The sequence below is a fragment of the Sminthopsis crassicaudata genome, chromosome 3 (genome assembly GCF_048593235.1).
Source record: "Sminthopsis crassicaudata isolate SCR6 chromosome 3, ASM4859323v1, whole genome shotgun sequence".
Classification (NCBI taxonomy): Eukaryota; Metazoa; Chordata; class Mammalia; order Dasyuromorphia; family Dasyuridae; genus Sminthopsis; species Sminthopsis crassicaudata.
In genome coordinates, this window is record NC_133619.1 from 645,952,968 (window position 1) to 645,978,233 (window position 25,266).

The 25,266-nt window shown below is 37.6% G+C and overlaps 1 protein-coding gene across 3 annotated transcripts in view; it reads left to right on the forward strand.

Annotated features, from left to right (window-relative positions):
- Positions 1-12,587: 12,587 nt before the first annotated feature.
- LOC141565000 (uncharacterized) overlaps positions 12,588-25,266 on the forward strand; it is a 76,934-nt gene continuing 64,255 nt past the window's right edge. For 2 of the 3 annotated variants that reach the window (XM_074307950.1, XM_074307953.1), the window contains exon 1: positions 12,588-12,750. In XM_074307950.1, the coding sequence (XP_074164051.1) occupies positions 12,742-12,750 (9 nt within the window). In that variant the 5' untranslated portion in view covers positions 12,588-12,741. The remainder of the gene's footprint in view (positions 12,751-25,266) is intronic. The other variant, XM_074307951.1, reaches the window with a different exon arrangement.

Here is a 25,266-nt window from a genome sequence, read left to right on the forward strand (position 1 = left end):
GTGACAAAGGTGCTCACCCCCAGGAGGATCATTTGGGTGGCTCTGGTCTCTGGGAAGGCTCTAGGGAGAAATGTGTCAGAGTGAAGCTGCTGGACTCTTGTGGTGCTTGTACAAGAGGTAAACCTTGTAGCCACTGGAAAAGCTGATGAGTGTCATACAGCATCAGGCAGGGAGAACACAACTGCATAGAGTGAGGCACTAATAGGAATCATAGTAACAGAACATAACCCTTATTCTTTTATCTCTGAGGTGTTTCTGGTGCTTCTTGGTCCTTTAAGTTCAAGTATAATATTTTGCAGAATGGGGGAAATCCAGCAGAGGAGAATAGAAGGGATTATGTATTTTAAGATTCTGGTTTTAAGCTTTGTGAACTTAGGGTGCTAGGTACTCATGAGTATGGCCTGAAAACCACTCAGGAGGCAAGTTATGCTGAGGGAACCCCCCCCCCCCACCTACTCTATGAAGTAGATACCATCCAGAATATTCTTAATGCCCTAAGTTACCAATCCCTGAAGGAAGCCCTTGGAGAGAAATACCAAGGAGTTGACCAAAGTCAGCTGGGTAAGAATCAGATCTACCTGATCCTTTTTAGGAAGAGGTTTCCCTGAAGCCTGATTCCCGTCTTGGCCCAGGCCAAGAAGGCAATGCTCAGGAAAATATCCACAGGAATCATGTTCTTGATGTGGTGAGCAGAAGAATTTCAGTTGGAGCCTGAGGTACTTGGAAAGAATCACAAGGACTTTATGCCATCTGAGAAGAGACCATGACATGGCTCCTGTCATAGACAATGTATCAATTTCTCAGCTTTCCCATAGCCCCTCCAATTCTCCAGTTTTCCAGTTTCTGAAACATATGCAAATCAGTGATTTCTCTGCAGCGACTTTGCTTGTGTGACTTAAGGATGCCTTCTGTCATTTACACATTATTGGATTGTAATATTTATTTTTTAGTTAAAATGAGTAGGCTCAGCTTTCATGGTCTGATTTGTACAACAAATCAAGAGAAAGTGATTAATGTTTTGGCTTAGTTTTCTGCTCTTCCTGATCTCACTTAAAGAAATTTATCTTGTAAATTGGTAGCTGTTCTGACTCAATCAAACTCTACCTGATGTTTTTCTCAGAATGGGTTTTACTTGACTTATGACCCTGCCAATTTATTTTGACCTTACAGTCCATAATACCCCTTCCCCCCCCCCCTGCATCTTTTCTAGACACACTCCTTTCTTTCTGGACACAGTTATTTCATGCTTTATTCCTACATTCATGTAATATCCGTTTAGATTCCAGGTCTAAGGCTTTACATTTAGTTTCATTTTATGAGATTCGACCCAATGAATTTAGAAAGAGCTCGATAGGCTTGATTACTAGGCTGAATCAAATAAAGTGAAATTTAATAGCAAAAATGTGTAACATCTGGGGAATCACTTCTTCTTTACATTTCCCCCATCAAAATCTCTTCATGGTTCAAGGCATGGCTATGAGATGTGGGTCAACATCCTCACAAAAACGTGATTTGTTAGTAACTACTAGAGTAGTTATTTTTAGCAATTATTCCATAGACATTAGTTTTTAAAATATATTTTATCCAGTGTCTTAAAGAATTATTGAGAAAAGATTCCTGGTTTTCCTCACATATATACCATGTGGAGTTCACTGAGTATACTCTTCCACAGTTTATTATAAGGGAGAAAGCACATAAGTGCTTGTACACCCACAGAGGACTTGTAAAATACATAAACGATGAATACATATCAAGGGCTAGAAATGGGCATGAAGGTTACACATGGAGGCCATTGGTTTGGCTAGAAAATATTTAACAGCTTATGTCATAATCCCATGTGGGACCAGTCTAGAGGATGATCTAGCTGGAAGCAGTAGTGGGTTTCAGCAACCCCCTCAGTATCTGAGCATCTTTTTAAAGTATCATGCTCACCTGCAGGTATAAAGGAGGGGCCAGAAAAGGTCCACTACTCTGCCACCAAAGCAAAGCAATCAGGCTATGGCAGAGAGCTCTATGTAAACCTCACTGCAGAGACTGCCCCGCTCCCGTTTCTATCCCAGCTCTGAGGTGGTCTACTCCCACCACCTCAGGTCAAACCTTTCTAAGGAAAAAACCAGATCTAAACACAGAATTTGATCTCCAATTGTAAGACTCAAGAGAGGCAGAAAAAGATAAAAGGAATTCTTGAGAACTGTATTTCTGTAGTAAATATACATTAAGACTACATGTATAATTTGATTTTAAGGATATAACAAAAAAAGGGGGGGGGAAGTAGAAATGGAAAGGGGATAATGTCAGAAAAAGGGGAAAGGGAAGATAAAAAGAGGGAAACTATATCCCACAAAGAAGTAAAGAAAACCTATCATATCTGAGGGAAATTAGAGAGGTGGAGAAACATTGTGTCAACTTTACTCCCATCAGAATTGGCTCAAAGAGAAAATAATTGACATATTAGTTTTACAGAAAATTCTTTCTCACCTAATTAAAAAGAGGGAGAAGAAAAGGGAAAAGGAAAAGAGCAATAAGGAAAGGGAGCAAGAAAGGGAAAGGGATTAAAGGGAGGAGGGAAATAAGAAAATGCTGCATGATGCAAGGGGGGGGCTCATAAGTTTAATATTGGGGAAGGGGCTTGGGGGGGAAAAGGAAAGAAAGCATAATCAGGGGATAATATGATGGCAGGAAATACAGAATTAGTAATTTTAACTGTAAATGTGAATGGGATGAACTCTCCCATTAAGCAGAGACAGCAGACTGGATCAAAAGTCAGAACCCTATAATATTTTGTTTACAGGAAACACATTTAAAGCAGGGAGATACATACTGAGTAAAATTAAAAGGTTGGAGCAGAATCTATTATGCTTCAAGTGAAGTCAAAAAAGTAGGGGTAGCCATCCTTATCTCAGATCAAGCAAAAGCAAAAATTGATCTAATCAAAAGAGATAAGGAAGGAAACTATATATTGCTAAAGAGTAGCATAGACAATGAAGCATAAATATATATGCACCAAGTGGTATAGCATCTAACTCCCTAAAGGAGAAGTTAAGAGAGTTGTAAGAAGAAATAGACAACAAAACTCTAATAGTGGGAGATCTCAACCTTGCACTCTCAGAATTAGATAAATCAAACCACAAAACAAATAAGAAGGAAATTAAAGAGGTAAATAGAATATTAGGAAAATTAGGTATGAAAGATCTTTGGAGAAAACTGAATGGTGATAGAAAGGAATATACTTTCTTCTAAGCAGTTCATGGAACCGATACAAAAATTGATCATATATTAGGACATAAAGATCTCAAAATTAAATGCAGGAAGGCAGAAATAGTAAAGGCTTTCTTTTCAGATCATGATGCAATAAAAACTACATTCAACAAAAAGTTAGGGGTAAATAGATCAAAAATTAGTGGGAAACTAAATAATCTCATCTTAAACAATGATTGCATGACACAGCAAATTATACAAACAATAATTTCACTCAAGATAATGACAATGATGAGACATACCAAAATTTGTGAGATGCAGCCAAAGCGGTAATATGGGGAAATTTTATATCTTTGAAGGCTTACTTGAAGAAAACAGAGAAATAGAAGATCAATGAATTGGACTTGAAACTTTAAAAAGCTAGAAAAAGACCAAATTAAAAACCCCCAATCAAATACTAAACTTGAAAATCTAAAATTAAAAGGAGAAAATAATATTGAAAGTAAAAATACTATTGAACTAATAAATAATACTAAGAGTTGATTTTATGAAAAAACCAATAAAACAGATAAACTTTTGGTAAATCTGATTAGAAAAAGGAGAGAGGAAAATCTAATTGTTAGTCTTAAAAATGAAAACGGGGAACTGTCCACCAATGAGGAGGAAATTAGAGAAATAATAAGTAGTTACTTTGGCCAACTTTATGCCAATACATTTAATAACCTAAGTGAAATGGAGGACTACCTCCAAAAATATAGGCTTTCCAGATTAACAGAGGAGGAAGTAAATTGCTTAAATAGTCCCATTTCAGAAAAAGAAATAGAGCAAGCTATTAATCAACTCCCTAAGAAAAAATCTCCAGGACCAGATGGATTCACAGGTGAATTCTACCAAACATTCAAAGAACAATTAGCTCCAATGTTATATAAACTATTTGAAAAAATAGGGAATGAAGAATCCTACCAAATTCCTTTTATGACACAGACATGGTACTGATACCCAAACCAGGTAGATTGAAAATGGAGAAAGAAAACTATAGTCCAATCTCCCTAATGAATATTGAAGCTAAAATCTTAAGATATTAGTAAAAAGACTACAGAAAATCATCCCCAGGATAATACACCATGATCAAGTAGAATTTATACCAGGAATGCAGGGCTGGTTCAATATTAGGAAAACTATCAGTATAACTGGCCATATTAATAACCAAATTAACAAAAATCATATGATCATATCAATAGATTCAGAAAATGCATTTGATAAAATCCAACATCCATTTCTATTAAAAACACTTGAGAGTATAGGAATAAATAAATTGACTTTTCATTAAAATAATCAGTAACATCTATTTAAAACCATCAAAATGCATCATATGTAATGGGGAAACATTGCAACCATTCCCATTAAGATCAGGGGTGAAACAAGGTTGTTCACTATCACCATTACTATTCAATATTGTATTAAAAATGCTAGCTTTGGCAATAAGAGTGGAGAAAGAGATTAAAGGAATTAGAGTAGGTAATGAGGAAACCAAATTATCATTCTTTGCTGATGATATGAAGGTATATTTAGAGAACCCCAGAGATTCTACTAAGAAGGTAGTAGAAATAATCCACAACTTTAACAAAGTTGCAGGATACAAAATAAATCCACATAAATCATCAGCATTCTTATATGTCACTAACAAAATCCAACAATTAGAGTTACAGAGAGAAATTCCATTTAAAGTAACTACTGATAGTACAAAATATTTAGAAATCTACCTGCCAAGGGAAAATCAGAAACTATATGAGCAAAACAACAAAACACTTTCCACACAAATTAAGTCTGATCTAACCAATTGGAAAAATATTAAATGCTCTTGCATAGGGTGAGCAAATATAATGAAGATGACAATACTATCTAAAGTAATATATTTATTTAGCACTATACCAATCAGACTCCCAAAAAACTATTTTAATGACCCAGAAAAAATAACAACAAAGATCATATGGAATAACAAAAGATCAAGAATTTCAAGGGAATTAATGAAAAAAAAAATCAAATGAAGGTGGCCTAGATCTAAATTATACCAGATCTAAAATTATATTATAAAGCAGAAGTTACCAAAACCATTTGGTATTTGTAAGGGTCCTTTAAATGGGCGGGCACAGCACAACAGGAGATTTGAGTGGCCCAGAAGTATTCTCTGTGGATATAGGACTGCCCTGTGGGTGGGATACTGGAAATATAGAGATAGCTTCATAATGGGTGACGGCCCTCTCGATGGTTGGCTGTGTGTGTGACCTCACAGGCCCTTTATAAGCCCACTGCAGACAGAAGTCGCTCTCTTTAACCTAGTGCTCTTTAAACTGTCTCCCTAGCCTGGGGTAGCCAAGCCAAGCCAAGCTGATGGATAGCCGAGAGAGGTAAGAAGTTTGGTAGTGCACATGTGGGTCTTCAGACCAGATGTTCACTAGGGAACTAACAAGTCAGGGCATTATGTGAGTAGGTATAATAAAGGCTTTTAAGATTACATGTGGTTGTTCTTGAGTGTGCTACCAGTTATTAAACTACTATTCAAGAAATCATGGCCAGAGACCTTTGAAGGCCTCAGAGGAGGCGAGCCAGGTAGAGTTGACACTGCAAAGGTCAGTGGTCAAAGGTACTCTGTTGGGCCTAGGACAGACTAGTATCTATTACTGCCAGGAGGGCATGTTACAAATGGCGCCTGAATGTGGGACATCAGAAATTATCAGGTTTTGAAAATATTTAATATTCAGAATTAAGATTCTGAAAGATCTGGTAGAAATGCCACTTAGGAGGGAAGGCAGAAAGGCTGATTGTTCTAGGGTTAAACAACTTATCAAAATTTTGGGATGCAGTTAATTCAGTCATCAGGGAAAAATAATATCATTATGATCATACATTAACCAAATAGAAAAATTAGAGGCCAATGAATTGTAATGGTCTGATTAGCTTTCTGGAGGTCTCTGGACCAGCTTTGTTTTCAGCAAAATAATCAATACGAGAATAGTCAGGGAAAAAGTCCAAAAGTTTTTATTGTCTCATTCACTTAGGTCAGTGGTCCTCCAACTTTTAAAATAGGGGGCCAGTTCACTGTTCCTCAGACTGTTGGAGGACTGGACTATAGTAAAAACAAAAACTCACACTCTGTCTCTGCTTTTCAACCCATTTGCCATAACCAGGTGGGCAGCATAAATGTCCTCAGTGGTCTGCATCTGGCCCGGCGGGCCGCAGTTTGAGAACCCCTAACCTAGGTCTTGGTTTCAGTGGAAGAAATGCAGGAGAGCCACTACAAGGCTGATGAAGATGGAATGTCTTCCAATCCATTGTTGGCTCTTATATACTGTATTACAAGTACATCATCATGAGTTTCAACTTGTGGAACTATACTAAGTACATGTAAACTAGAGAATCATTATCTTAATTCCACTGAGTTAATACCTTGTTATAACATTAAATCAATCATAATGAACTAGAAAACTATTAATCACCCTGCTAAACTAGATAATCATTGTCTTATCAATTCGTCTGAGCTAAACCTTGTTTCAGGTATACTTCTCCAGAGTTCTATCCTTTACAATGAATATGTATTAAAATTAGAAAACAACAAATCTAAAAGAAGCACAAAAAAAGAGACATAAAAGTTTAGAAGGAAAATAGATAATTGGAATTCCCCATAAACTGATAAATAAGAATAACTTTTGGTTTAAAAAAAAACAACTAATGAAGTTGATGAACACAGCTAATCTGATTAAAAAGAGCAGAAAATTAAATCAATAAAATAGTAAATAAATAAGCTAAAATCACAATAAAATCAAAAGAAAAAATAAAAATGAGGACAAATCAAAAGCATAAAGCAACAAAATAGAAAACAACAAATATAGGGGGATATCTTCTAAAATGTAAAAAGAAAATGGAAGTCTATTACTGTATACAATGTTTTCCTAGTTCTGCTCACTTTCTATCAGGTCAGATAAGTCTAGGTTTTTCTGAAATCACCCTGCTCATCATTTCTTATAGCACAATAATATTCCATTACTATCATATGCCACAAATTGTTCAGCTACTCCCTAATTGATGGGCAACCCCAATATCCAATTCTTTGCTACCACAAAAAGAACTGTTATAAATATTTTTGTACATTTCCATCCTTTACCTTCTTATGTCTTTTGGGAATACAGACCCAGTAATGGTAATAGTTTATCAAAGGGTATGTAGTTTTATAGCCCTTTAGACATCGTTCCATGGAAATGTTCTTCAGTGGGCCTGTTACTCTTAAAGGCAGCTAAATAATTTAGTAGGTAGTGTACTAGGACACAGGAAGACTGAATTAAAATTTGACTTCAAACACTAGCTGTATTATCCTCCACAAGTTACTGTTTGTCACAGATTCCTCACCTATAGAATAGGGAAAATAATAGAACTTACCTTTCAGGGCTGTTGTGAGAATAAAGTGAAATAACATCAGTAAAGTACTTGGCACAATTGCCAGCACACAGTGAGTATTTAATAGATGCTTGTTGCCTTCCCACATGGATTCCTTTTTACTCTGCTATCCAGTCTTTCTCCTCCAGAAAAGTTATCATGTGATCAATCATGCTGTAAGAGTCAGAGATGGAAGGAAGAATAGTTTTAGCTCATGAATCCATTCCCAGGAGTACAGAGGCAGTTATTTCTCAACCTGATAACAATAGAATAGTTGTTTATTATTTTTCAGAGGCACATGGCCAAGTTATACCCAGGACATATCAAAGTGGATTATCACTATTTATTTCTAATATCTCACTTTGGTACTAATGACATTGTCAGAAAGAATGTGAGAAAAGTTACAAAATATAATGAGATGAGAAACTGAAGACCGTGGAGACATAATTTTTTTTTTTCTTTGCAATTCCCTGTTAGGATTACAAGGCGATAACTCAGGTTGTCTAAACAATTCTCTAGCTCAGAATTCACACCTTTGGTTCAGACCTTTGAAAGGAGTTTGCACCTCTGGACTTTTGGGGGAGAGTTTACATGTTTAAAGGAGTTTGCACCTTTAAGAGGAGCAAGTTCATTGGCTGTAGGAGTTCTCACAAGTCCCGTTCAATTCTCACTAGCCCAATCTCTGCTATGATAAAAGAGAAGGGCAGTCGGGCAAGGAGCAGTCTGACTGGGATTGAGTTTAGACAGCAGTCTGGAAGAAGTAGTCTGGATTGGGGAAGGACAAGAGCTGGAGGAGATTCAGAACCAGGATTCAGGAAGAAGAGGATTCGAGAGTCTATCTTCACTATGGCTGGAGGCTCCAGAAGCCTCCCAAGAAACCTGCTCACAGAGGAAAAGATTTTACAGAAAAGAGATCTCCCTCCCAGAGAACGATCAACAATATCTAGAGACAACAGAACATTACATATTGGCGCCCAACGTGGGGCAAGGACTTATTTTGAGCCATTCAGAGTAGCTAGCCCGGACTTTACATTTTGGCACCCGAACAGGGACATATGTAATGTTCTGTTGTCTCTAGAAATTGTTGAACATTCTCTGGGAGGAGATCTCTTTTCTGTAAAATCTTTTCCTCTGTGAGCAGGTTTCTTGGGAGGCTTCTGGATCCTCCAGCCAGAGCAAGGTAGAATTTCGAATCCTCCTCTTCCTGAATTCTGGCTCTGAATCTCCTCCAGTTCTTGTCCTTCCCCAATCCAGACTGTTTCTTTCAGACTGCCATCTAAACTCAATCCCAGTCAGACTGCTCCTTGCCCCACTGACCTCCTCTTTTATCCTAGCAGAGAGTGGGCTAGTGAGAACTCCTATAGCCAATGAACTTGCTCTTCTTAAAGGTGTAAACTCCTTTAAACATGTAAACTCTCTCCCAGAAGTCCAAAGGTGCAAACTCCTCTCAAAGGCCTGAACCAAAGGTGTGAATTCTGAGCTAGAGAATTGTTTAGACAACCTGAGTTATCACCTAACCTAACAGTTCCCAATGAAAGCAACTTATACACAAGATAAAATCCAAATTGGAAAATGAACAGCTCAATAAGCAGATATAAAAAACCCAAAGATTTGGTAGGTAGATGAGTCTCTTGTAACTGTTTAGTTCTTAGGACTAATAGCAATCAATTTCTGTATGCTGAGGGACAAGAATATAGATGAATGTTCTGCTCACACACAGCCACCACCTTTAGCTAATCCTTGAGAACTTAAATACTGGAACATCACTGACACACATCAGAGATGGAACTTTTCCTATAGAAAATAAAAGCTGGTGAGCCATTTTGGTGGATGGCCACCTCATCTGGGATTTTTGAGACTTAGAGTCCATCTGTGACCCTCATTATCTTCTCCACTAGCTGATTAGAGACTATAGGGTTCTGTGGTACCCTCATTACTTCTGAACATACAACCTGAGATGTTAGGATTCTTACAAGGTGCTAAGTTACTGGAATGAGTAGAGACAATTGATTCAATCCTACAAGGAGATGTTATAGGCCAGTACTTGAAACAAGGTACTGAGTGGAATTGAGGGGACAATGATTAAATCTAATTTAGCACTGATTTAATCCTACTACAAATAATGGTTTCCTAGTGATGAAATGATTGGTCTATACTCAGTGTGCACCATATAAGCAAGAAACTCTCAGGGCCAAGCCCACAGGAGCCCACAATCCCACTCTTAGAGGTGGAGTCTGATTCATTCCCTTGTCTACCTTCGTGCTGGCTGGCAACATTAGGAGGACGAGAGGCTGAAGTTGGCTGGAAGACATTCACAGAAGAGCTCTCAGGGAATCAAGGAAAGAGGAAGACCTCCAAAAAACTAGTGTGGGTCCATGCCTAGTTTCTGTCATACTAATTTCCAGTTTTCTCAGCAGTTTTTGTCAAATAATGAATTCTTATCCCAAAAGTTGGGATCTTTGGGTTTGTCAAACACTAGATTGCTATATTTATTCACTATCTTGTCCTGTGAACCTAACCTATTCTATTGATCAACTAGCCTATTTCTTAGCCAATACCAAATGGTTTTGGTGACTGCTGATTTTTAATGTAGTTTTAGATCAGGTACAGCTAGGCCACCTTCATTTGATTTTTTTTTTTCATTAATTCCCTTGAAATTCTCCACCTTTTGTTCTTCCATATGAATTTTGTTGTTATTTTTTCTAGGTCATTAAAATAGTTTCTTGGGAGTCTGATTGGTATAGCACTAAATAAATAGATTAGTTTGGGGAGTATTGTCATCTTTATTATATTCGCTCGGCCTCTCCAAGAGCACTGAATTTCTTTCCAATTATTTAAATCTGACTTTATTTTTGTGGCAAGTCTTTTGTAATTTTGCTCATATAATTCCTGACTTCCCTTTGATAGATAGATTCCCAAATATTTTATACTATTGACATTTATTTCGAATGGAATTACTCTTTGTATCTCTTGCTGTTGGATTTTGTTGGTAATGTATAAAAATGCTGAGGATTTATGTGGATTTATTTTGTATCCTGCAACTTTGCTAAAGTTATGAATTATTTCTAATTGCTTTTTAGCAGAGTCTTTGGGGTTCTCTAAGTATACCATCATGTCATCTGCAATGGACAAAACTTTTTGTGGCTTTCAGAGTATCATGAGTTATGTAGGATTCAAGCCCAATTCAACAAGCAAACTGGAGTTAACATACAAATTACTTTTGACCAATTAGCAGGTGAAGTCAGTATGCAGATAATTCAGCACAGACTGCATACCCCATAGGAGTGTATGAACAAATTGCTACTGCTGCAATAAAAGTTTGGGATTCCCTCCCAGGGAAAGATTGAGGGGAAGCCTTCACAAAAATAGAGCAAGGTCCCAATGAACCCTTTGCTGATTTTGTGGGATGTTTGCAAATAGCTGTCAAAAGAACCACTGGAGAAAATGAAGCTACAGAAATAATGACCAGACATCTGATTAAAGAAACTGCTAATGAGGTTTGCAAAAGACTACACAAAGATGCTCCTTTAGAGGAGATCATAAGATGCTGTGCCACAGTGGGCACAAATGATTATTATGCCCAGACTATGATAGACATGGAAAGACAGGGTTTCTCTTGGCAAGGGACTTTTAGAGAAACAATGTTTTCAATGTGGAAAAATAGGGCATCTGAGAGCCCAATATAGGTATAGACATAGAGTGAGAAGACAAGGTGAGAGAAGACCCAAAACTCTGTGTCCAACATGCAACAGAGGATTCTACTGGGCCACAGAATGTAGATTGTCCCAGGGAAATGAGATACAGGGGCCCACCTTCAGGGCCCCAGATAGGGCATGATGGCAACCAAGGTTACACCTTTTAGAAGTTCAGGACCCTGATGTGATCAATCAGCAAAAAAGCAATCAGATAGCAGAAAGGGATTACAACTGGGGAGAATACAAGCTTTTTTAACCCAACAGAAGGGCAGTGTCCAGTTCAAGCAGCTCCAATGTAATTGCCAGGTAATGAGGAGAAATTTAGAAAGTGGTAAGGTAAATCCCTTTCTGCTTTCTCATATCGAGTAAGGCTTCAGATACTTCAGAGTTTGAGTAGGCCTGAAGAACTTTGAAGATTGAGTCAAGGGCATACTTAAAGTCCCCTTCCTGCTATTTTCCCATAAGATCATATTCTCCCTATTTCAGTCAAATATGGGCAACTAGGTACTTAATGGTCAAGGTCAAGAGGTGACTGATATTATTGATATTATATTTACCAGATTTTCTCTGATAGGCCTAGGAATAAAGACAGATTAGCCATTAGTTAGGGAGAGGAAAATAAAACCCTAGCACTTAGAAAAATCACTTGATTCTTCTGACCATTTGACGCTTTGGATGCACTGCCTTCAAGAGTAGAATGGAGTTATTCTGATCCAATTATGGCGAATGTTTTTTCCTACAGCTCCTACTCATATCACCTCAATGTTTCATTTTTCATGATCTCCCTGAAGAGGCTCAAACATCCCTATTATTATGATGGAAGAACAAGTCTCTTTAAGAGAGCCCTCATTCTAATTTAGATTGGGAGAAAATCCAATCCAATCTGGATTAACAGTTGAAGGTAAATAGGATCCCCAATGTTCCCAAAGTCGAGTAGCAGTCAGCACCTCTAACATGGGACCCACTACTTTCTATTTGGCTGCGGCCCAGGCTTATTCCAGCCACCCTTTCAGCTCCACAGAGGAAGGAGTCAGCCCCAAAGCTGTGAATGAGAGTGGGAAAAGGAGGCGGCCTGGGGGGAGGAGGCGATCTCCGAGAGGAACAGCCTGGTGGGTGAGGATCCAGGTGGAATAGGAGCCTTGGAGTGGCGTTTGGAAGCCTGGGAGGAGTCCAGAGCAGGCTTGGGGCCTCTCCCGCGGTGAGGACATTTCACGTGATGGGAGGCGGGGCTTGGGGCGGGGAAGCAGCTCAGACTCTGACTTCCTGCTCTTGGGCGTCTTTGAAGGAGACCGCTCATTTTGGGAAGTCTCAGGACTGGCTAAGGTGGGATCTCTTGGGCCCCGGAGAAACCTCCTCCAGAGAGCTGGCTGGAAACTGGCACTTCTGCACTTGAGATTTCTCTGCCTCCTGTAGGGGCATGTCCCAGGTAGGTCCGTCCACCTCCCGGCATATCTACTCCCACACTTCCCTACTCAACTCTGAGCTTTTGCTAGTTGCCTTTGTCTTTGCTAATGGGGGATCATCTCTTCAGCTGCACGAGGAACGTGCTGCTCTGCCAGACTCGGCTATCGGACTAGCTCTCCCTTCCCGGCTCCCCCTCCACTCCCCCTGCTTTCCCCACCCCAGAACTTCCCAAACGTCAGACGTTACCGTCCCCCGATTTATCATCTATTCACATTTTCCCAATTTCAGACCTTGCCCACAAGGACCCGGGACTCCCGCCTTGTTCCTGGATCCCGGTTAGAAACGTGGTGCTTCTGCCTTCCGACTTGGGCCCCGAATAGATTCCAGAGTTCTGCCTGCCCTGAGGACCCACTCTGGACGTGGCCACTAAAAATTCCTGCCTGGCTCTGCCTCTCTCCCCTCTTGGCTCACTTTAGAGTCACCAAAGTCTAAGCTCTACCAGGGGGTCGCAGGCACGCTCCCCAGCTCCTAGGAAGACTCAGGGCACAGCCATGCTTTCCCGCGATCCGAGTCCCCCCCAAGCCGCCTGCCCGTCCAGTGTCCCTGATCTCCTTACCCTGAGCTTGGTCAGAATTTCGCTCTCTTTCCTCCTGCTTCCCTGCCCCCTCTTTTAAAGCCCTCAAACTTCACCTCACTATCTCCACCCCAGGGGGCCAGATCCCAGGCTTCCCCAGCTTCCCCTGGCGCCTCCATCCAGAGCCATCCTTCCCTCCCCAGAGTTTATTACATAATCACAAGGTTTCTACATCCTTCCCCATGCATACATTGTTTCCTCCTAAATTCCGAGAGGAATGTTACCTTGTTACCAGCTCTTCACCTCCCCTCCCCCACTTCTCAGTTGTACTTTTTCCTTTTGCCTAATTTTTGTAATTGTTTCCTTTTACCCTTTCTGCCTGGTCATACACATTTTAATCCCTAACCTTTGGGATTTTATACTGATAATATTTTCTCATATCTAAGCAAATAATTGGCCATAATGAGTGCCTTGTAATCAGTCTTTAATGTTCTGGATCTTTTATATTACATTTTCCATTGAGTCCTGGTCTTTTTGTTACATGAAACATGAAAGTTTTTCAGTCTGTCATATGTCTATTTCCCCCCTCATTCCACATTGCATATTTCTGGGTAAATTATTCAGGATGCAAGTCCAGGTGTTTTGTTCTTTGAAATTTAATGTAACCAAACCCATGGTCTTTTAGAGTTGAAGCTGCTGGTTTGTGAAATCCTGACTATTTCTGCAGTGTCCAAGTCTGTCTTATTTTCTGCTTGGATGGCAGTGTTTACTCCTTAATCTGGGAATTATGAAGTTTTGCTAGGAAAATCTTGTAAGGTATTCTCCAGTTGGTGAACAGTAGATTTTTTTTCTTCCCCTCTTTACCTGCTTGTTCTAGAACTTCAAGACAATTTTCTTTCATAATTTCTTGAACTATTGTATCCAGATTGTTCTTTAAATAATAACTTTTAAGTAGTCCACCAATTCTTTTATTGTCTCTCCTTGATCTGTTCTCCAGCTTTTCTAATGAGGTGTTTCAGATTCTCTTCTATGTTTTCTAGTTTAATTATTTTTTGGTGTCATATAATGTTACTTGAGTCCTCTTCTTCAATTCTGTTTTTCAAGAACTTTTTTTTTATTACCTCTTACAAATTGATGAACTTATTTTTCATAATTTCTTGTGTTGCTTTCATTTCCCCTTCTTATATTTCCTTGATCTCTTATTTGATTTTTGAATTCCTTTTTATGTTCTTTCAGGAACTCCTTTTGGACTTGTCCTGTAGTTTTGAAGTTACCTTTTGGGATAGGAATGGCTTGTTTTTTAACTTCATTATGTTTTGGGTATTAACTGTGATCTTCTTTTATACCAAAGTAGCTATTGTGAAGTTCTTTTTCCTTTGTTTATTCATCCTGAATTTTCATTTGGATTTATTTTATTTTTAGCAGCTTATAATAATGATCATTGTTACAGTCAAGTTTGATTTATGGGTAATGTTGCCTTCACCTTCAGCTCCACTTTACTGTTATGTTCTGAATTCTGTCCAAGGATTCAACCTCAATATCAGTTCTTACCTAAGTTACATACAGGGTTCCTAAACTATTGGCCTAGAAATGTTTTTGCTCCCTAAAGTATTGCAGTTTCCTATCAAGTGCTCATTCCTCCTTGTCCACAGCCACAGCCCAGCACAATGTCTGGTCAGCACTGCTAGCCCTTTTATTTGCGTAAAACCTTTTTAATTGAATGTAATCAAAATTATCCATTTTGTATGTGTTAATATTCTCTAGTTCTTCTTTGCCCACAAATGCCTTTGTTCTCCACAGATCTGAGAGGCAGACTTTCCCTTGTTCTCCTAATTTGTTTATAGTATCATGCACTATATCTGAATCAAGAACTCATTCTGACCTTATCTTAGTCAATTGGTCAGTGTCTAGTTTCTGCAATACTCAAAAAGCAATACAGCATTAAAGAATTTCTTAATAGGAGCTAATCTGAGAAATGATATCTAGTGCAACTTCTAATCAGATGAGAATTTTGTCTACAAAGTCTCTGAAAACTGCCACTGCAGCCTTTTCTTGAAGTTGTGCAGTGAAGGGAACCCTCCACCTTTCAAGGGAACCCCTTCCTTATTGGGATAGGTCTAGACTTAGAAAGGTTTTCTTTTTATCAAGCATAAATTGGCCCTCTTTGTTCCTAATGCTGCCTGATATGAGAAATTTATCCTTATACTTCCTTCCTTGGTCCCTCAAATTCTAGTGCAGTTACTGAGAAAAGAAGGGAAAGAGATAATCTGTATCTACTTACTATGTGGCAGGCACTCTGCTAAGTATATAAATATTTTCTCATTTGAATCCCACAACAAACCTGTGCCTTTGGTCTTATCATTTTCCCTATTAATAATTGGGGAAACTGAGGCACACATCTATGAAATAATGTGCCCTGGGACACACAGCTAGTAAGAGTATGAGGATGGATTTGAAATCAACCTTTCTTGAGTCCAGTTTCAGGATTCTTAGTACTGCAAGAACAAGTGTCTCTAATTTCTAATGATGGAATTTTAAATTTAAAATAAATATGGACTAAAGGGGGAATCACTGCAATTTCCAGGTGTTTGCTATTACAAAGAACCACTTTAAACATCCAATCCACACAATTGATTGTCATTCCATCTTATATTTACTCACCATTGTCTTTCTCAACCTTGATTTCGCTCTGTTCCTTGATCTTCTCTCCCACTCTCCCCATCCCATCCAGCTAAAAGTTCCTTCCCCATCCCATCTTCCAGTTTCCTCACCTCTATATATTTAGAGGGATTCTACATCCTTCTGAATGTATACATTGTTTCCTGGGAAATTCGGAGAATAAAGTTACAATATTACCAGCTCTCCAACCTCCTCCCCACCTGCTTTCTCAGTATTAGTTCTTCCTCTTGCCCCATTTTTATAATGGTTCCCTTTCACCTTTTCCTACCCTATCATACAAGACTCAGGCCCAGTCTTTTAAACTACCCGCAGTTATATTGATAACATTTTCACATCTATAAATAGTTGGTCTTAATGAATGCCTTAAAATTAGTCTTTAATGTTTTTCTTTTTTCTGGATCTTTTATATTAAATTTTCCATTGAGTTCTTCTCTTTTTGTTACAAATACTTGAAAGCCTTTCAGTTTATGAAAAATCCATTTCCCCCCTTTCATTCCAGATTATATTCAACTTTCTGGGTAAAGTATTCTGGATGCAACTGCAGTTCTTTTGTTCTATGAGATTTGATGTAACCAAACCTATGGTCTTTTAGAGTAGAAACTACTGGGTTTTGTGAAATCTTGACTATTTCTACAGTATTTTATTTTCTTATTTTCTGGTTAGATTGCAATATTTTCTCCTTAATCTGGAAATTTTTAAACCTTGCTACGATATTCCTAGCAGTTTTCCTCTGATCTCTTTCAGTTGGTGAACAGTCGATTTTTTTTCTTTCCCCCTTTACCTGCTCTTTCTAGAGCTTCAGAGCAATTTTCTTTATTTCTTGAAATACTGTATCTAGATTCTTTTCAAAATTACAACTTTTTAGGTAATCTCAAAATTCTTATATTGTCTCTCCTTGATCTGTTCTCCAGTTTTTTCTTTCTTTTTTTAAAATTTTTATTTTATTGTTTTTATTTTATAATTATAACAATTTTTTGACAGTACATATACATGGTTAATTTTTTACATTATCCCTTGCACGCTGTTCCGATTTTCCCCTTCCCCTAGATAGCACACAGTCTTATACATGTTGAACATGTTAATAGTATGTCCTTGATACAATATATGATTGCAGAACCGAATTTCTTTTATTATTATTAATTAATTAAATTAATTTTTGCAAATTGCATAGGTAATTTTCCAGCATTGAGAATTGCAAAACCTTTTGTTTCACCTTTTTCCCCTCCTTCCCCCCACCCTTTCCACTAGATGACAGGTTAACCAATACATGTTAAATATGTTAAAGTATAAGTTAAATACAATATATGTATACATGTCCAAACAGTATTTTGTTGTAGAAAAAGAATCAGACTTTGCAACAGTGTACGATTAACCTGTGAAGGAATTAAAAAATGTAGGCAGACAAAAATATAGGGATTGGGAATTCTATGTAGTGGTTCATAGTCAACTCCCAGAGTTTTTTCACCGGGTGTAGCTGGTTCACTTCATTACTGCTCTATTGGAACTGGTTTGTTGAAAAGTGTCTCGTCCATCAGAATTGATTATCATATAGTATTGTTGTTGAAGTATATAATGATCTCCTGGTCCTGCTCATTTCACTCAGCATCAGTTCCTGTAAGTCTCTCCAGGCCTTTCTGAAATCATCCTGTTGGTCATTTCTTACAGAACAATAATATTCATTTTAAATTGTTAAATTAAATTAAATTGTGGTATCACAATTTATTCAGCCATTCTCTAAATGATGGGCATCCAGTCAGTTTCCAGTTTCTGGCCACTACAAAGAAGACTGCCACAAACATTCTTGCACATACAGGTCCCTTTCCCTTCTTTAAAATCTCTTTGGGATATAAGCCCAGTAGTAACATTGCTGGATCAAAGGGTGTGCACAGTATGAGAACTCTTTGAGCATAGCTCCAAATTGCTCTCCAGAATGGTTGGATGTATTCACAATTCCACCAACAATGTATCAGTGTCCCAATTTTCTCACATCCCCTCCAACATTCTGCATTATCTTTCCATATCATTCTAGGCAATCTGATAGGTATATAGTGGTATCTCAGAATTGTCTTAATTTACATTTCTCTGATTAACAATGACTTGGAGGATCTTTTCATATGGCTACAAATAATTTCAATTTCGTCGTCTGAGAATTGTCTGTTCATATCCTTTGAGCATTTATCAATTGGAGAATGGTTTGATTTCTTATAAATTCGAGTCCATTCTCTATATATTTTGGAAATGAGGTCTTTTATCAGAACCTTAATTGTAAAATTGTTTTCTCAGTTTATGACTTCCCTTCTAATCTTGTCTGCATTAGTTTTGTTTGTACAAAAACTTTTTAATTTGATATAATCAAATTTTTCGATTTTGTGATCAATAATGACCTTTAATTCTTTTTTGGTCATAAATTCCTTCCTTTTCCACAAGTCTGAGAGGTAAACTATCCTATTCTTGTCTAATTTATTTATAATCTCATTCCTAATGCCTAGATCATGAACCCGTTTTGACCTGATCTTGGTGCATGGTGTTAAGTATGAGTCAATGTCAAGTTTCTGCCCCATTAATTTCCAATTTTCCCAGCAATTTTTGTCAAACAGTGAGTTCTTATCCTAAAAGCTGGAATCTTTTGGTTTGTCAAACACTAGATTATTCAAGTTATTAGCTGTTTTTTCCTTTGAACGTAACCTATCTCATCAACTAGTCTATTTCTTAGTTAATTCAAATTTGGTAACTGCTGCTTCATAATATAATTTTAGATCTGGTACAGCCAGGGTACCTTCATTTGATTTTTTTTTTTTTTTAATTAATTCCCTTGAAATTTTTGATGTTTTGTTTTTCCATATGAACTTTGTTGTTATTTTTTCTAGGTCATTAAAATAGTTTTTTGGAAGTTTGATTGGTAAGCACTAAATAAATAGATTAGTTTAGGTATTATTGTCATCTGTATTATATTTGCTTGCCCAATCCAAGAGCATTTAATATTTTTCCAATTGGTTAGATCTGACTTTATTTCTGTGGAAAGTGTTTTGTAGTTTTGCTCATATACTTTCTGATTTTCCCTTGGCAGATAGATTCCTAAATATTTTATACTATCAATAGTAACTTTAAATGGAATTACTCTTTGTTGCTGTAACTGTTGGATTTTGTTAGTGATATATTAGAATGCTGATGGTTTATGTGGATTTATTTTGTATCCTGCAACTTTGCTAAAGGTATGGATTACTTCTAATAGCTTTTTAGTAGAATCTCTGGGCAGAACCAAATTTCTTGTTGCGCAGGAAGAATTTTTTCCAGTTTTTCTTTTTTCTTTAAAAAAAAAAAAATTTTTACTTTACTTTATTTTAAAATTAATTTTATAATTATAACTTTTTTGACAGTACATATGCATGGGTAATTTTTTACAACATTATCCCTTGCACTTAACTTCTGTTCTGAATTTTCCCCTCCATCCCCTCCCTAGATGGCAAGCAGTCCCATAAATGTTAAATATGTTATAGTATATCCTAGATACAATATATGTTGGCAGAACCAAATTTCTTGTTGAACCCGAAGAATTGGATTCAGAAGGTAAAAATAATCTGGGAAGAAAAATAAAAATGCAAACAATTTCCACTCATTTCCCAGTGTTCTTTCCCTGGGTGTATCTAATTCTCTCCATCATTGATCAATTGGAACTGAATTAGATCTTCTTTTTGTTGAAGATATACACTTCCATCAGAATACATCCTCATATAGAATTGTCGTTGATGTGTATAATGATCTCCTGGTTCTGCTCATTTCATTCAGCATCAGTTCATGTAAGTCTTTGCAAACCTCTCTATATTCATCCTGCTGGTCATTTCTTACAGAACAATAATATTCCATAACATTCATATACCACAATTCACCCAATCATTTTCCAACTGATGGGCATCCATTCATTTTCCATTTTCTAGCCACCACAAAAAGAGCTGCCACAAACATTTTGGCACATACAGGTCCCTTTCCCTTCTTTAGTATTTCTTTGGGATATAATCCCAATAGTAGCACTTCTGGATCAAATTTTTGGGCATAATTCCAGATTGCTCTCCAGAATGGTTGTATTCTTTCACAATTCTACCAACAATATCAATTTCTCAGTTTTCCCATAGCCCCTCCAATTCTCCAGTTTTTCTAATGAGATGTTTCAAATTCTTTTCTATTTTTTCTTTTCCAATTTTATTAAAGCTTTTTATTATGCAACATATGCATGGGTAATTTTTCAGCATTGACCCTTGCAAAACTTTCTATTCCAAGTTTTTTTCTCCTTTCCCTCCTCCCTCCCCTAGATGGCTGGTAGTCCAATACATGTAAAATATGCTAAAAATATGTGTTAAATCCAATATCTATCTATGTATATTTATATAGTTATCTTGCTGCACAAGAAAAAAAATTGAGTATAGAAGGAAAGAAAGAAAAATATCTGAGAATGAAAACAAAATTCAAGTAACCATCAAAAGAAGGAGGGAAGATAGTTTGTTTTTTGTTCTTTGTGGTTTTTTTGCTTAGGCAGTTGGAGTTAATTGACTTACCCAGGTCACATAGCTAGGAAGTGTTAAGTGTCTGAGATTAGATTTGAACTCAGTTTCTCCTGACTTTGGGGTTGGTATTCTTTCCACTGTGCCATTTAGCTGTCACTAAACATTTTTTTGAAAGTGTTAAAAATTGTCTTTACATATAATTGGGGAAAAAAGTAATATTCAATATAAAGAAAAAAATTGACATCAATCAACCTCAACCTCAAGCCCTTCTGTTCCAAACTGTCTTTTGGAAATCTTGAACCAGTTGATTTGAGATGTCGTCGTCTTCTTCTTCTTCTTCTTCTTCTTTTTTTTTTTTGGATTTATTTTATAATAATAACTATTTTTTGATAGTACATATGCATGGGCAATTTTTTACAACATCTCTTGTTCTGAATTTTCTCCTCCTTCCCTCCACCCCCTCCCCTAGATGGCAGGCATCTCCTACATGTTAAATATGTTATCCTAGATACAATATATGTGTGCAGAACCAAATTTCTTCTTGCACAGGAAGAATTGGATTCAGAAGGTAAAAATAACCTGGGAAGAAAAACAAAAATGCAAAGAGATTACACTCATTTCCCAGTGTTTCTTCTCTGGATGTAGCTGATTCTGTCCATCATTGATCAATTTGAACTAATTGAGATCTTCTCTTTGTTGAAGATAACCACTTCAATCAGAATACATCCTCATACAGGATTGTTGTTGAAGTGTCTAATGATTTTCTGGTTCTGCTCATTTCACTGATTTGAGATGTCTTACAATGACAATTATTTGAAAGGCAAAAGTCCTGGTTTCTCCTCAAGTTCCTTCTGGTTGATTTTCCTATAAAAGGTGTTGAGTTTTATGAAGAGAAAGTAGGACTTTCTTTTATTTCTAATTTTCTCTCCTATTTTAGGTAACTTTAGGTCAAAAATCAATCCAGAATTTTTTTTACTGGTATTATTTTTTTATTTTTGTAAATTCATGCAAAGATCAACATTCACCATTGACAAACCTTGTATTCCAAAGTTTTCTTCCTCTAAATCACAGCATTAATAGCTAACATTCATAAAATATCATTTATTGTCCAAGTGATACACAAATAATATTTCTTCTTTACAACAACCATGGCAAGTAGGAGGTACTATTAGTATTCTAAGTGTATGGAAAAGTAACAGAAGAAAACAGAGGGACAGTGACTTGCCTAGTGTCACCAAGGTGAAAAATGTTTGAGTGGTTTTCAACTCAGGTCTTCCTGACTCTGGGCAGTATGCTCTGTCCATTGTGCCTCCTTAGTGGTGGGAAATAACTTTGTACTAAAATGGAAGCTTGAAATAAGTAGCATAAGTGGATCAGAGTGTTTTTAGCTAAAGTTCTAGTCAGTCATCTGGGAGTGGAATGAATGGAAGTTTAGGTGGGCTGAAGAGTGGGATTCGGGCCACTTCAGTGGTCAGTTACTGCCTGTTGATTCCATTTCCTTTTCCCAGTTAGTTTTTGTCTAAAGATAAGGAGGGGTAGGAACAATGAGGAGTATCAAAGGATATCATTGAGAAAATTAGAATTTTCATAATAAAATGTACATGAGGTGATAGACGATTAAAACAGAGGAGGGCAGCACAATGCATTGGAAAGGAGAACATGATATTCTGTAAATGAAATACCCTTGATAAAAGATTCACATGGCCTTTAAAGGAAAAGATCAAAGTACTGGAATACCTTTTGGAGTTTGGCCCCTAAACTCATTCTACTGTATTTCTTCTAACCCAATGCCAGTCAGTAGATCTATAAACTAAAAAGTCATATAGGCCATATATACAACATGAACTTTTCCAATGGATTTTTGTTACTGTGAAGATCTAGAGGGGCTAGCTAGGTGATTCAGTGGATAGAGCACCAGCCCTGAAGTCAGGATGACCTGAGTTCAAATTTGGTCTAAGACACTTAACATTTCTTAGCTATGTGACCTTAGGCAAGTCACTTAACCCCAATTGCCTCAGGGCACAAAAAAAGATCTAGAAAGAAAAGATGGTGCCCATATATTGGTAAATATGTGAACAGTGATGATCTAGAAATATAATGGAAGGTTAAGTAGACATAAATAATTTCAGGAGCCAGAGCTCAGGGAATGCTGACCATAAAGTCTGACCCCACCCCATCTCCATTCCCCCAAGCTGGCTTGGGATTTCTGGGCAAGGTTGTGTGTGGTCCCCACAGTTTTCCTTCCCCTATTCCTGCAGGTGAGGCTGAATTTTAATTTCCCTCGATTCTGAGATGAGAAGAGTTGAGCAAACTGAGACTTGATCTATATTAATATTGCTAACAATCCCCACAACTGAGGTGTTTCAGGAATATTGTTTTGGTTGCAATTTTAAAATAGCTCAAAGAAAAAACATGAAACAGACATTCTACACAGAGACCCAGACCCAGACAAAATGGCATGAAAGAGGACTGGCCCATCTTTGTCAAAAACTACGCTATAGCACTTCTGCCTTCTCTGGCATTCCAGGTGAGAGACCCAAAAGTTGGGGAGTTCAGACTGGTGTCATGAAGTGTCTCATAAGAATTTACAGCCTTGACCCCATCTCCTAGCCTAGGGGGAAAGCCTTATTGCAATAGTAACACTATTACAAAGCTGGCTGAAACTCCAAGGAAATTCTAAAGAGCAAGAAGATAAAGAAGCAAGGAGATAAAATGATCCAACTTTCAAACATGGATAGTCTAGGGGAAGGGCTAGGGAGTAGTCTCTGGTTTTTACTGACCAGATCTTTAGTCAGCAGTGAATTGAGGGGTGGTCTCTGGGTTTTGATTATCAGAGACCAGATCATCAGTCAGAAATCAACTGAGGAGTGAGTCTGATTGTTGGTTTCTAGTGACAAGATTATCAATCAAAAATGAATTGGGAAATAGTCCAGGATCCTTCATTCTTGCCTTACTCAGTTTTCATGAGGTGAAAATTCTTGAGGAAATTAGTTTTACATTATTGTACCTATAAAACCTTTGAAACTTGGTTATCATCTTAAGATTAAAGGAAGTAAAAAGTAGAGGGAGAGAATATGGAACTGAAAATGTTAAAAATTGTATTTACATGTAATTGGGAAATAAAATACTATTTGATATAAAAAATGAGGTCTGTAAATCTTATTTGGATTATATTTCATCTTATGTTGACATAAGGTAATTCATGTCATTTATAGCACTGAATAGATGTTAATATCACAGGGTAATATGATTAATAAAGCGAAATAAGACTTTAGAGTTATTTAAAATATAAACTATATGTTATTTTTATGTTCTCTGATATCAAATCTATGGCAAAATTATGAATAGCTAAAGGGGATTCATTTAATGCCATACTTCATATCACTAGTTGATATATGATTTTATTTCTTAAAATCTTTCATCAGCAGAATTAAAAATCACAGAAGTACATGCTATATAAGGTATGAGAATTAAATGTTTTATATTTGTTGTGATTGTAAAAAAAAAAAAAAAAAATGAGGTCAATCAACCTCAATCCCCTCTGTTCCAAATGTCTTTTTGACATACCAAACTAGTTCTCTAATTTGAGATGTCTTATGATTACCCTTTAAGACTAAACTCATTTTCTTGTCTTTGTCTCTTCCTTCTTCCTGATAAGGGCCCCACTACCCTCTCCTTCCCTCAGGCTCACAACCAAGATGTCCTCCATTAATCGTATTTCTTATTCCCACTTACTTCATGTCAACCCTGCAACATCTCTGCCATCCACTTCTCTGTTTCAACCTTCTTTGTGTAGATCTTTATCACCTCACCCTTGGATTGTCCTCCCCAGCTGTCAGAAAAATTCATTTCCAGGTCTGGCTACTTAACGAATTCTTGGCTCCTACTTATTTGTCAGGTTCCCAAACACTTCACAAATATCCAATGTTGTCTACTTCCTCAAACTTATCATAGAGTTATATTTGCCCAAAGGCAGGCTTTCCCCATAGTAACCCAGAAGTCCCACTTTCAGCTCCCTCCTGGACCCGGGTGTCCTAACTCTGCCTCCAGCTCCTGTTTTCTGTGTGGCTTCAGACATGATTTCTTAGGAGGTTCCACAGGTTCTGCCTTTCTGCCTCCAGGAGCTCTCCTTGGTTGCAGGAACTGAAGCTGTTTCCTGTGCCAACTTCTCTGGACCCGCACATCTTGGGCTCCTTCCCCGGCATGTGGCTCACTGTTTGTACATTCCCTTTCAGGATTCTAAGTCTAAAATCTACCCAAGATTATTGGGAACCTTCCCCCATCTTCTGCTTAGATTTCAGGACTCAGCCATCCTGTTTTTCCTGATTCAACTACTCACCTATCATTTCTGGACACTTAAATTTCTTTTTTACCTAGGTTTCCCAGCTCCCTGCCCCTTCCCCCACCATGGTGGTCCTGGTCACTGAATCCCACACTATATTGCCTCCCAGAGCTCTTACCTCCTTATTTTATCCCTCAGTCAGTTTATTGTGTAGGTAATATGTCTGTTGGGGAGAAGGGATGCTGGGAGGACCAAGCATCACTGGCAGGGAGATTCTGACTCAGGACATTGAGGTTTTACATACTCTCATCCCATCTGGGGCCTTAAATCCCTCCTCCCTCTTGGGTCTGTAGGAAGGTGGGGGAGAGGAAGGGACTCTTAAGAGTAGGAGTAAGAGAAGGTGAGCTCATCTTCAAGTTTACACCATCCCACCCCAGTTATCTTGTTCCCTGTCCCTTCTATATAAACTCCTGACTACCTCATGGCCAATAGCCTTGGGGACTT